This window comes from Sitophilus oryzae, unplaced genomic scaffold, assembly GCF_002938485.1.
Source record: "Sitophilus oryzae breed Bouriz unplaced genomic scaffold, Soryzae_2.0 scaffold_1274_pilon_pilon, whole genome shotgun sequence".
Lineage (NCBI taxonomy): Eukaryota > Metazoa > Arthropoda > Insecta > Coleoptera > Curculionidae > Sitophilus > Sitophilus oryzae.
The window spans coordinates 27,082-41,853 of NW_022145920.1; the positions used below are offsets into that span (position 1 = coordinate 27,082).

The window sequence follows — 14,772 nt, forward strand, 5'->3', positions numbered from 1 at the left end:
ACCCCTGAAGTTTCAGCATAGTGTCTTAGTGGCAGATATTGAAGATGACTACATCTTGGGCATGGATGTAATTCGTCAACATGGATTTACGTTCGATCACCAGAGAAATATCTTAAATATTGAAAATGAAGAGTTCATAAGCTATCTCCAGACCAGGAAGAATGGATGCAAGATCAGCGGAAACTGTGGTGATACCTGGTAATACTGAGAAGATCGTATTCGGTAAAGTGGAGAAAATCGCTGAAAATACCGGGTGTTTATTATTAAATTTAAAATTAGCCAAAAAGATGGGCTACAACCTTTTAAAGAAAATGACAGATTTTTAGCGTAGCTCAGGCTGTAAAATCCAAATTTTCAAAATTTTTTTTTTTTTTTTAAACAACACTTCTTGGTGTATCTTAAAATTTTGACACATCTCTAGAAGTTTTAGTTTTAGTTTTTTAGTTTAAAAAAAAAAAAAAAAAAAAGTTTAAAATAAAAAGTACCCTAAAACTCTATATTCATTATAATATATTAATTAAATAAGTAATCTAAAATCATACAAAGTAAATCTTCAGACTAGTTGAAAATTAGAAAACACAAATAATAAAAAAAAAACAAAAACAAATTTCGAAATAAACGCGTCAAACACAATAATATTTCGTGTGTATATAGATTCAGCTGTTCAAGTTAAGGAGGGTCTAAGAGCCTAAAAAGGGAGAGCTATAGGGCTGTCTTTTATATGCAGAGCGCTTACATGCTTGTTTCTGGATCGAGATTAAGCATCAGGGGGAACTAGCTATGCACAAACACTGGAAGATTCTCTACCCGGTCTCGATGTATTAAAAATAAACAGCCTACATTCGATTATAAAGGGGTAGGGTGTTTGATGAAGGATCAGAAGGGTTGATTTCAATTTAATAGAACAGAATTAGGTCCAAGGCGGTGTTTCTTTTTTCGAGTTTCTTAAGTAATACAGTTCGTTGAATTTTGGTGCTCTCTTCATATAATTATAATTAAAAAAAAAAAAAAAAAAAAAAAAAAAAAAAAAAAAAATCTTTTTAGATTTCTTAAAACAAAATTAATCAAATTGACTGAGACTATCTTTAAATTAATTCATCAAAAAGTTATCATTTCAAGATATTTTTTCAAATGATAAAAAAATTAAAAAAAAAAAAAAAAAAATATTCACAATATTTTGAAATAATAAAAAAAAAAAAACCTTTTAAATTATTTAGGATTTCATTTGACTGAAATACTCCAGAAACTTCGGCAGCATATTTGGCAGATGCAGATAACAGCCGTGTTATAAAATAAGCAGCCAAAATGCTGTTTTCAGGTGACAAGAGGGCGTAGAAGTTTTATTTTACTTTATTTTTCCAAATAATTGATAACGTCAATATTTGATCAATTGGTGTTCAGTTTTTGACATGATAAATTTTGATTTAATTAATAGACTCTTACTATAGAGGGTATTTTTAACTGGTTTGAGATTATTGTCTGTACCTCGTAACCACTGAGGCTACTTCATTGACGTTTTTATGTGAAGGTCTTTGGCAAAAATCACATGAGTAATATTTCGAGATATTTGGAATCGAAATTATTTATACATACCCGTCATCATTGATTGATACTAAACACAAGCTGACCAAATAGCTGGCTAGACTGAAATCATAAATTTGAAATGTTTCATGCCAAAAGTTCAACAGAAACTGTTTTATCATCATATTTTGTAGAAAAAATTTATAATAATTTTATTATTTCAGTGGAAATAACTATTCACTAACATAAGTTTATTTTTCTCGTCATTCACGACATGTATTGGACTATTTCCATTCTAAATATCTTAAGAACGGTTGCTTCAGCAATTTTTTCAAAGAGATAATTTTGTATGTAGAAAAGTCACAGAGATGTATATTTTTTCACTCGGTAATTTTATACAGGTACGGACAAAAGTTATTAAGCTTCAAAACAGTTAAAACACATAAGGTGGCGCCCCCTACTAGTAGGAGCTCACATTGACATCAAAATCCAATTTCTCGTGTCAAAAAATACCCATACATTAATTTTCATCCAAATATTGATGTTATTTGAGAAATTATTTGGAAAAAATCATCGAAATAAAATGAAACCTTACACCCTGTAACGTATGAACTAAGCATTTTAGGACATACATTTATACGAACTTTTTTACTTACTTTTATCTGCAGAGTATGCTGCTAAAGTTTCCGGAATACAGTTCGGACCACCCTGTATACTCCCTGGCACAAAATTCCGCCATCCTAAAAATTTGACTAACGCTGGTATTTATAGTTGCATCTCGAGACGCCAAGACGGTCTTGGGCTCTTGAGAGCGGAATCCACAGAATAGACAGCAAACGTCATTTTGGATCATGATTTCTACCTTTGGAGATTGTCATTTTGGATAGTTATGTGATCTGTGGATAGTTTCTTAGCCTAATTTTTTCTAGTAAAACAAAGTAAACTGTTTTGTTTGATTAAACAGTTTTGAATATGTTAGAAGAGTTTGAGAATATTTTGGACCATGTGGAAGAAGAAATTCGTCTTCGAGTTCCAAAAAGATATATACGAGATGCAGGAAATCCAATAGAAATGTTTAGCGAGGGGGATTTATGCCGATATACGTTTAACAAGGCTACAATAACAGAAACCATTTTACCTCCTTATAAATTGAAGACTTGCTAAAACCTACCAATCGTGGTTTACCCATTCTCCCCGTTATTCAATTACTATGATGGCTGATGAATACTATGCGAATTGTAATTTTCAGATGGTAAATGAAGATTTGTGTGGTGTTAGCCAACCAACAATAAGCCAGATAATCAAGAATAATGTAATAATGTGGAAGTATTTCAAATTCGCAAAGTTTTTTAGTCTAAATGTTCAGAAGGGAAATTATGGATATTATAGTTGGATATCCAGGGTCAAATCATGATAGTGTTATATTCAATCCAAGTAATTTAAGAATGCTAATGGAAAGGTGTGATATTCCTGGTTTACTTCTTGGAGACAATGCATATAGATGTAGGCCATTTCTATTGACTCCTGTTCTACAGCTAGGTAATCAACAAGAAACCTTTATTTAACCGTATAACTTTGCCCATAGAAGAATGCGAAATGTGAAAGGCTATTTGGGACTTGTAAAAAACATCTTCCATGTCTCCGAGGTTTACAAAACAACTGCTATTATTTGTGCAACACCTGTTCTTCATAATATTGTTTTAAGGGAAAATTTTAGATACCTTTGAAGATGCTAGTTTACACATTCCAATTATAAATAAAAAGGAAGAGGGTTAGATTTTTGAAAAACTTATTCAACATTTCGTAAATTAATGTATTTATTGTATTGACATATGTACATTTCTAGTAATTCATAACATGTTATGATGTTCCAAGGTAAACTAGTACCCATATAATAATTTTATTTTACTCTTTCATTAGTAAGTTTCATATATTCTTACATGTAACTTATACTTTTAAGTAATTTCTTATAATCTATTAGTTATCTTAAAAATAATTGCTTCTTTTCTATACATTTTCTTAGTAGTTTTACGCTCACTATGACCAGACAGCTAAGTGCTTGTTTTAACTGGTTACACAGAATTTTCCCACCAATACATTAGAACTAAAAAAATTGTCTTTTATTTTCATCATGAATTTACATAAATATATCACATAATATATTGGCCATTGATGTATACACCGTAACCCATAATTTTCTAAGATTTTACTGTTTGGTGTAAATTTGCATTCTTATTGAGTTGACCACTCTATATAAAGTCAATACTCCATGTTTTATAGTTTCATTTCAAATAATATTTCACAATACACATTCTATGATTATTGCGTTTTTATCATTTTATTTCTTTGTCCTAGATGACATTCTCTCTTCTTTTGCTAGTCTGCTAGCCCATAAATTTTTATACTACCTTTGTTCCATTTCTATATGTTCTTTGACCTCTTCGAATCGAGTACTTTTCATTCTCTACTGCCAATAACCTCACTTGTCCATCTTCAAATAAATCTTCAATCCTCGGAGTATATCCATATAATAATTCAGGTGTTTTTTCCGCCATTGAATTTTATTCACAGATGTATTTATAGCTCTTTCTATATTCTTAATATATGTATCCCATTTGTAGTCATCATCTGCACAAGCTGAAGCCAGTATCATTGGAATAATAATGATGTTCAACCATTTATGGTTGTATCACACAAATTCACCCAAATGTTCTGCTATTAAAATGGACACCCTCTTGATAATCTGGCTTATTGTAGGTTAGCTAACACCATGCAAGTCTCCACTTACCATCTGAAAATTAGAAGTCGTATAAAACCGTAAACAAATTAATAATTGAATAATTCAGTGGAATAGGTAATCCACGATTATTTTTGCAAGCCCTCAATTACAAGATAAAATTGTTTCTGTAATTGTAGCCTTGCTAAACCTATATCGGTATTTAAATTCCCCTAGCTAAACATTTCTATTGGATTTCCTGCATCCCTTATATATCGTTTTGGAACTCGAAGACGATTTTTTTCTTCCACATGGTCCAAAATATCCTCAAACTTATCTAACATATTCAAAACTGTTTAATCAGACAAAACGGATTTACAAGGGATTTATTTTGTTTACTAAAAAAGTTAGGTTAAGAAACTATCCACAGATCACATAAACTATCCAACATGACAATCTCCTAAACGAAAATCGCAATCTCCAAAATGACGTTTGCTCGTGTATTCTGTGGATTCCGCTCTCAAGAGCCCAAGACCGTCTTGGCGTCTCGAGACGCAACTATAAATACGGGCCTAAGGTTGATGTTTTATAACTTTTTATTCTGTAATCCGATTTATATGATTATGGTAGTGTGATGATAAATTTATTGGCATTATTTTTTATTATTTTAATTATGGCTAAATTAAATTTTTAGGCGGGTTTATACCGGGGTAAATCAAAACGTTGCTCTTTGCAATAAATTCAAATCACCCTGTGGAAAAAATGAGATGGGCATTTTGGATAAAAAACACTTTTCTGCAGTCTTAGATGTATTCATGATATTTCAATTTTTGAATTATCCTATTGCCTCTATTCTTTTATGCGCTACACATTTTTAAGTAAGTACTGATTTCAGAGATTCTTGATTTCAGAGATTCATTTATTGAGAAAAACAATAATTTTATAATAATTTTCATAGCGTGTATGTCCACCCCTCGCAACAATAAGAGCTCAAGGTCTTCGTAGTATCGAATGAATAAGGGTAGTTATTCTTTCTTGATTTATAACTTGATGAATATCAAGAAATAGATCAAGAAAACCCTTCGGAAGAGCTAAGCCATAGCTCTTGTAAAGTTTGTGGTGGAATAGGACGACGACGAACAGCTCTTTTAAATTCATCGTATAAATAAATGTTCGATTGGATTGAGGTCGGGACTACAAGGAGGCCATTCCAATCTTCATAGTTTAATCTCTTCCAGATACCCGTTAACTACTCATACTCATAACTCGTTGCCCCGCGCAACATGGGGCCTAGTATTATCAAGCACCAATATAAACTGATTTCCAATGAATGGAACGAGAATTTCTTGGAGGACATCCTCAATATAACGGTGGGCATTGGAAGCTCCATTTTCAACCAATTCAAGATTGTAAAAATAAAGTACAGCTGGTTCCAAAAAAAAATGAATACGACTCTCTACACATTCTTTTCGAATATTTGAGCACTGTATATTTATATCTCAAGTATTTTGACATGTTAAGGTTATTGTGACATTGTATAAAACAACTTTGCTTTTGACAAAGAGGCAAATACATTTTTCAGAACGTCAGCATGACATGAATAGAGAAATGGGGCCGGTATCATAGAATATACTGCCCGATATAATAAAAATATGTTTTAAATCGTAGTCAATTTTATTGGAACCAGCTGTACTTTATTTAAAAATATGTAGCTCATAAAAAATAGAGGTAAAAGGATAATTGAAAAAATTAAATGACAGGAGTACAGTGTGTCCCATTTTGGTTGAAATCATAGGGTATCTCCGTTATTAGTGAAGATAGAAGGGTGCGGTTTGCACAAACCTGTCCCGCTTTTTCGTCAAACGGAAGATGCTGCAAACAAAATTTTCATAGCCCTCTTCATTTCTGAGCTACAGGGTCTTTTCAAAAATTTTGCAATTTGGGAAACCCCCTGTATCTCTGTTATTGTTAAAAGTATCGAGAAGGCGAAAACTGCTTATTGTAGAACTTTTTACGTAGAATACAGTGGCGTAGTCTGTTTTTCTACCAAAAAAATATTTTTGAAAATATGAACTAAAGTTATGTTTTTTCAAACGGAACACCCTATATATTTATAAATCATATGATCTGTTTTGCTATGAGCTTCTCAAAAATATATATCACTCTATATTTATTTTTACTATTTACTGCAATATTTAAAATATATCATTTTCTTATTAGTAGGCCGTGATAAATAACAAAAAATCAAAATGGTATTTACTAAAATAGTCATACACATATTAAAATTTATCTGGGATTGATATATTTTACTTTCGAAATAACTGTTACCACTGAAACTGTGAATATATTTTTCTTTTTTTATAACGGGATGGGTTTGCAAATATCTAAATCTTGAATTATTAAAGCATTTTTCAGGTGTTCGAAATTGTTGTAGTGCCCACGATATATTTCGTATTTCGAAAATCCTCAAAATCAGAAATCGAGAACGACGAAATCCGGGAATCGAGGAGGCTATCAATATGTGTTCATTGGTTCCAATTCATTGATTTGAAAAATAATAATTTAACAGTATTCTAATATTTCCATAGTTATGTGGGGGAATGTTCCCCATCTTGCTGAAAGTATATTTGACGTAAATTAGCTAAAGGAATATCTAAAATTTCCGATACGATAGATTAGTCTTACGTATACACGTATTCCAAGATTTACAAATAGCGGTAGAGACTTAAGTTTCCCTAATATATAAAGAATTTATTAGCGGCTCCCAAAATAAAACAAAAGACAGATAGCAGTATACTTTTAATAATTCTTTAGATTCTTTTATTATCAATCATGGCCTACTAATAAATATGATCTTTTAATAAAAACTTTTAAATATTGCAGTAAATAGTGAAAATAAATATAGAGTGATATGTATTTTTGAGAAGCTTATGCCAAGACAGATCATATGATTTATAAATATACAGGGTGATCCATTTAAAAAAACATAACTTTAGTTCATATTTTCAAAAATATTTTTTTTGTAGAAAAACAGACTACGCCACTGTATTCTACGTAAAAAGTTCTACAATAAACAGTTTTCACCTTCTCGATAGCTTTAACAATAATAGAGATACAGGAGGTGACCCAAATTGCAAAATTTTCAAAAAGACCCTGTAGCTCGGAAACGAAGAGGGCTATGAAAATTTTGTTTACGGCATCTTCCGTTTGACAAAAAAGTGAGGTTTGTGCAAACCGCACCCTTCTATCTTCACTAATAACGGAGATACCGTATGATTTCAACCAAAATGGGACACCCTGTACATCTAAGATTACAGGAAAGTGTTTTTTTATCCAAAATGCCGGTCCCAGTTTTTCCACCGGTTTTGCATTTATTGCAAAAAAGGAAGTTCTGATTTACACAGGTATAAACCCACCTAACAAAAAATATATTAGTAATTAAAATAATAAAAAGTAATGCCAACAAATTTATACAAACCAATATCATCATAAAAATGGGATTACAAATTAAAAAGTTCTGAAACATCAAACTTAGTTAAAATTTTAGTGTGGCGGAATTTTGTGGGGAATTTATATTTTTTTATATTCGGGTGAAAACAGATAACAAGAGCACCAACGCAATCTATCGGAGTTAATAATCAAACAACCTGGACATTTTATCCGCTTCATCACCTTCAAAAATTAAACACAGGCTCTGGATTTAGCAAGAGTGCGAGTGAGTGAGATAGAAAATAAATAGCTACCACCGATCGCCGCATATCATTGCATCAGGAATTTGCCAAATTGCGCCTGCGAGCTACACTGCACGCTTCACAACACATGGGACTCAACTAAATACTATCTATTGGTCGGTTAAAAAGAGATGGAGATAGGAGCGCTACTACCGCAAACCTGCTATATATAAAGACATCAACAATAACTAAACTAATCAACTAGATAGAGACAGGAATGTCGCATAATACAGGCGCTAAAATCGGTATACAGTAGGTGCAAGAAATTTGGAAATATATGGAAAAAATATTTTAAAGTTAAGCAGAAATTTTTATTTTTGGTAAAAGTTCTTTATCTCAAAAACTGTTAAAAATGAACTGGTTTGATTCTGAAATAAAAATCTGAAATTCTCTTAGAGAAATATGGTCTAATCTTTAAAAGAAATACTTAAGTTGCTTAGATCTCAAATGTTGAGAATTTAGGTAACCAAAAAATTGTTTTTGGTTGTTACTTTTTTTCTGGTTTCCTCATCACTTTGACACATATTTCTACAGGGTGTTAAAAAATGCAAGGCCAAATTTCAAGGTGTCATTCCTCATCAAAGAATAATATAAAAGATTCCTATAAACGTGGACTCTGAAATCCATAGATTTACTGATACAAGATGTTAAAAGTTTAACTTTAACGATTCTTAGAAATATTTTAACACTTTACTCTAGTGGCAAAATTAAATTGATTTTTCTAATTTGTTTATTTAATGGGGCCCAAAAAACCTGAAATAAATTTAATTTTTTCCCCAGTATAACACTAACAAATTTTGAAATAAGTTTGCTATAGAATATTTAAGATAATTACAAAAAAAAATACTTCATAAAAAAATACTTTTAAATGTTTAACATAATTGTAAAAAATATATAAATGTATTTTCAAATAACCTTGCATAACTGTTACATGTATTTTGAAACACTACTAAAAGAGTTATAATACGACAGTTTATAAAATATAAACTGTTTTGTTCGTGAATATTTTTTATTTCTTATTTTAGAATATCCCATTTTTAAGCTCCTCTGTATAAAATAACATACCAAGTTTTCTAAAAACGAGCTAGCATATAAAAAAACTTTATACCAGAATAAAAATTTTCTAAAAAAACTTAAAACACCAGTTCCTATAAATGTCCCAATATTTCACACAAACTGCATAAAATAAAATTAGTGTTCGATATTTGTTATCATATACACCAAGCAAAATTATGAAAAAAAAAAAAAAAAAAAAAAAAAAAAAAAAAAAAAAAAAAAAAAAAAAAAAATATCGATAAAAATATATTTCAAATTTAATATTCTTTTCGTGCTAAAAAAATCCAATAGATATAAACGATTAAGCAAAATAAATCGAGGTTCGCACCTCCGTGACGATAAACAAAAAAAGTAAACAATGTCAAAACAACAAACAAAACGTAAATTGCCGCTATTAATTCCAAAACCATATTAAAATTAAACTCGAATAAATCGTTTGCAAATCAACGGTTGATAGGAATAAATTTCACACTAGATTCGAGTCTTATAAAATTTGTAAACAATTTTTATTTTAAGTAGAATTACATGTAGGTTGAGAGAGTCATTTTTAAATAGAGTGAGCTTTGTGGATTTAATGGATTTTAATACGCCAGTATAGAAAGTAATACCGGAAAAATTAAAACCAAATGAACGGATCGATAGGTTAGTTTCCAAAATCAAAGACAAACACAAATAATTCTCTATAATTGGCCATTAGCGAGCAAGAGATAAAAGTTCATCCGCAAATGCCCGGCTTTTTCAATTCGAAATTAAAACTTCTAAAAGGATTTAATCAGATCCAAAATAAATTTGAGAGAACAAAAAATAGTATTTCATTGATACTAAAAAATAGCTAAGTTTCATTTGGGTTGAACACAATACAATGGCTGTTAACAATAAATATTTTCAAAGGCATCTACAACAAAATATTACTATTTTGTTCTTTTATTCAGAGGTGAATTCTGTACAACAGTTATTATTTTTAATTGTTTGAAAAGTTTTGGATTTTTTTAATTTTTAGTTAACTCCTCAACTGGCATTGGTGGATTTTGCGAAAATCGCTTATGGCGTTATAATAATATTTTGGCAGATATTTAAAAAAAACACCCTGTATAAAAGCGCATTCAATTTGAACTTATGGCCAGGAAAAAGTATATCAGGGTCAAATACGAAAGCAAATATTATAATAAGAATAAAAAAAAAAAAAAAAAATAAAACAACAGAAAATATTTTTTTATATGTATGAAAAAAAAACCGAAACAAACAAACTTAAATAAACCAAGACAAAAACAGTATTGCGCGTGTTTGCGCTCTTAAAAGAGAGAGAGAGATAGATGCAGGCAGACAGACGCATAGCATCGTCTCGTAGCATACCGCGCTAGCCCGCGACTGTGCCGCCTTGATTTGGGCTTGGAGGTGCAGAGGGGGATGGAAATAGCGGCAGGGGTCGCGGTTGCAGCGGCCCTTGACTGCGTCCATGCAGACGGTGACCGTGCCGTCCTCGTTGGCGGTCACGGCGTCGGCGGGATGCGCGAAGCGACATTCGGACTCTGCGCGCTTGCACGCCCCGCGCTGGAACTCGCGGCACACCTACAGAAGGCAGAGGATAACCGGAGAGGCTCGAAGATCAGCTAAGCGCCGCTTGCTGCGTGCGTCGCCGTCGCCCGGGGACAGCATGCTGCGCGGACCGGGAGAGGTACGCGCAGCGCGTGATCCCGGTCGACGGCTGGCGGCGATCTACCCGCCACCAACCCCATTTGTGGACCTACAGGGTCTTTTTAAAAATTTTAATTTGGGACATGCACCATATGAGGTGTCGAGTTCCAAAACCTGTTCACGTCAAAAAACGTTGTTTGAGATAATATGCAAACATTATTTTAGCATATGTTAAAGGTTATTTTACAAAAATCATGTTCATTGAGTAAAATCATTCCTTTAAATATTTAATTTATAAAAGAAAAACTTTTTTGCTACAGCAAGATATTTGCATCCCAACTTTGATGTATTATATATGCAATTTTATTAAAATAAGGTAAGGATTTGAAATGGATAAGACGTCAGTAGGTAATTATTACTTGAAAAAAACAAATATAATTAAAAAAAAAATGCTGATTTTGCAAACAATACTGACAATAAATAACAAATATATAAGTGGAGAAGATGGATTTTGCTGCGGTAATACAATTTGTAGTAAATTCTGAGTATAGAAATAGGTCAGTTTTGCTAGGACTATGTTTATGTAGATTTGAGGGTCCACTATATTATACTGGGGCGTCTCAAAATTGTCTACAATTGACCCCTATAAATTTTCATTTTTCAGATAAAAAACTGAGATTGGGTTTGTTAGTATACGAGAAAAAAAATTAGGATTGATTATCGCCCAATTGTTTCCTGTCACTTTCACCGGAAATGACTACAACTTTGAATTTCCAAATGGCACCCCTGATATTTTATTATTTTATTCGATAGTAAATGACTCTAAATAGAATGATATATATCATATATCAACATTTTTTTTTTTTGACATTTTCGAATAAGTGTCATTTTGAAATTGTACATACATCTATAACGACAATTTGCCTGAAATGTTCAACTGTGTAGTTAAGGGTTGAAAAAAGAATTGAATAATGCCGGGTCAATCCTAATTCTATGTCATATATTAACTTACCAAGTCTCATCCTTTATCTGAGAAAATAAAAGCTATAGGTGGGGAGCTTTGTACTTTTGGGACGCACCCGTATATCATTAGACCATGTTTTAAAAAATTGATAAAAGGGCCTTTAAAACGTAACGCTCATATTAATACCTCGTCTGGCGTAAATAAACCTAATAATTTTTTATGAAATTTCATAGAAAAAAATGTATTTTTTTTTAATAACTCTTTAAAAAGAATACTTAATACACGGAATTCATACAGAAACTTCCAAAAAAGGTTTTATGAAATTGGAAAATTCAGCTTTCTTATTCGCCACAAAACAACCACGCCTACGCAAATAACTTTCTATCGAAAAAAGCTCAACATTACTGGCTAATAAATAATAAGTAAAAAACAACAGGGAGCCGAAAACTCTAACTACAGAAAGAACTTGAGCGGGTATCGCACACCGTGCATAGGACTCAAAAAAAAAATTTTTTTTCAAACCGAAATAATACAAAATCGATAGAAAGTTACAGGTGCTTCTCAAAAAAAGGATTTATAACGATAAAAATGATATCACTAAAAGACTCATATTTTACAGCTATTAAATAATTTACTTATATATAAAGTATGAAATAAATGAGACGACTTTTAAATTATAGTAACCCGAAGAAAAAAATCTGTAAAGTAATAACTCTGTTTTTCAGAGAGCCACTATAATGAAAAAGAACACCTTAACTGGTACATAAAAGTAGTTGCATGACATAGAAATCAAATTAATAGAAACATTAAATTAAATATACGTTTTTAAATTTTACCTTTTTTTTTTTTTCATTTTTTAGAGTATCATTTTTTAGAGTTTATTTAAAAAACATAAAAAAAAAAAAAAAAAAAAAATACAATTTTATTATAATTAATAAAAATCCCAGCACAGGTTGCGGTAGTCAGTTGTATCCATAGGAGAAAGCCTAATATTTAAATAAAAACTTTTAAAAATAATAAAACATTTTGGATTTCTAACTTTACTGATTTCTACATTACTTGCAATTTTTGAAATATAATTAGTCAAGAAAGTTTACAGTTTCCTTAAATTTTTCTGCTAATTGAAAATTACTGCCACTAATTTTGACGTTCTTGAATGGCTTACGTTGAAATTAGAGAAACAAACAGCATACTACTTTTATTAACCATATATAAAAATAACAAATTAAAAATAGAATTATTTTATGTACAAAGGGGAATATACTGAACTACAACTATGTGTGCTAGAGAGGTTAGCAATTTGGTTAGGGTGAATTAGTGTACGGTTAGTGCTTGAGAGTGTGTATTAATTACCTCTAGACATTTATCTGTCTGAAGTTATATATCCAACTAAATTACCTGCGAAAATAAAAAGAAAGCAAAAAGCAACAACTAAAAATTAATAATAATATAATTAAAATAACCAAATAACATAAAAACAAACCGATGTACATGCGTAGAATAATATTATTTTCCGTTGATTAAGATGTTTACAATCTAGTTTATTAAACTAAATAAAAAAATATAAAAATGTTTTTTTTTTTTAAAATTAGTAAATTATGAAAAAATTTGCGTTACATTTTTGTTTCTGATGCGCCAATCAACCAAAACCGTTTTTAAGGTAAATTAAGCTAAATAAAACAACCAAATATTGCTAAAAAATAAATATAACTATAAAAAAAACATAATAAAGTAAGTTTATAACGTAGTTTTTTGCAGTAAAGCCGGTTAAACATAGTACAAAATGATGTAAAAATATAGCGATGTAGTCGTATACAGTTTCCCTTATATACAATAATTTCCCAAAATTAAATAAATAAACAATAGCACTTGTCTTAAAATATACGAAAGAATAAATTATATAAACATAATTAAAATGGAAAGAGAAAAGAATGATTTAAAAAAGACCAAGTGCCAATAAAGTTAAACAAAATCGAGATAAATAAAAGTAAAAAGAGTAAGGAGAGCATACCTCTAATCTGTCAGATCGAGGCATTTTCTGTTGGGCTACCACTGTCTGCGGTACGACCCCGAGTGGTGACCCCACTCCTGTGGGGTCGGGGCCCATTATCGTGGGCATGATGGGGCCTGGATAATTCTCTCTGCTGCCGGCTAAACCGCTCAGCATCACAGCCAAGCTCATTCCATCCGCAGCCGTGATTCTCCACTGTACTGGTGCGAAGTACGGACTGTACGTACTGCCTACTTGTGGCATTCCGGTCAGGTAGGGATTGGCTGCCTAGAAAACAGAATAGAAAAAAAAATAGTTTAAGTTTTGCGCCAATCTCGCTACCGGGAGGTTCTAATTTCCTTGGTGCGCTCGTTGTAGGGTTTAGCAGTTTTAACATTGGGTTGACTGATCAATAAAGAAAAGTAATTTTATATGTACCGAGTATACAATTTTTACTAGAGGTAGAAGGGTGCGGTTTGCAGAAATCTCTCCACTTTTTTTGTCAAACGTAAGATGCTGTAAACAAAATTTTCATGTCCTCTTCGTTTCGGAGCTACAGGGTCTTTTCGAAAATTTTGCAATTGGAATGCCCCTGTACCTCCGTTTTTTTACGTAGAATACAGTGGCGTAAGTACTTTTATCTTACGAAAAAAATATTTTCGAAAACAATTAAAAATTTAAAAAACTTTTTTTTTCAAATTGAACACCCTGATATTTATAAATTAAACCCATCTTGCCTGAGAGCTTTCTCAAAAATATATATTATTCTATTATATATTTAGTTTCACTATTTTACTGCAATATTTTAAAAGATAATTTTCTTATCTAGTAGGCTGTGATCTCGGCTGTGATAGATAACAAAAAACCGCAAATGGTATTAAACTAAAAAAGTACCAAAGAAGAAATCTAGAACGGACAAATCCGAGGACCAGGGAGGCCCTCGTATGTGGGTCACATTTGTCCCAATTCATTGATTTGGGGAATGGTTATGTAACAAAATCTAATATTTCAAAGTTTGTGAGGGAGAACCCCATCTTGCTGCAAGTATATTTCATCATGGTTTCCAAGATTTACAATTAGAAAGTTAAGTTCTCTATATATAAAGAACCTTTATTAGTAGCTTCCGAAATAAAACAAGAGGACAGATAGCAATATATTT

At 31.4% G+C, this 14,772-nt stretch overlaps 1 protein-coding gene across 1 annotated transcript in view; it reads right to left on the bottom strand.

Annotated features, from left to right (window-relative positions):
* Positions 1-14,772, bottom strand: part of LOC115874403 (muscleblind-like protein 3) — a 705,900-nt gene that overhangs the window by 16,459 nt on the left and 674,669 nt on the right. The window contains exons 5-7 of the mRNA XM_030889570.1: positions 13,836-13,901; positions 13,635-13,760; positions 10,378-10,593 (exon numbers count right to left, since the gene is read on the bottom strand). Of these exons, the coding sequence (XP_030745430.1) occupies positions 10,378-10,593; positions 13,635-13,760; positions 13,836-13,901 (408 nt within the window). The remainder of the gene's footprint in view (positions 1-10,377; positions 10,594-13,634; positions 13,761-13,835; positions 13,902-14,772) is intronic.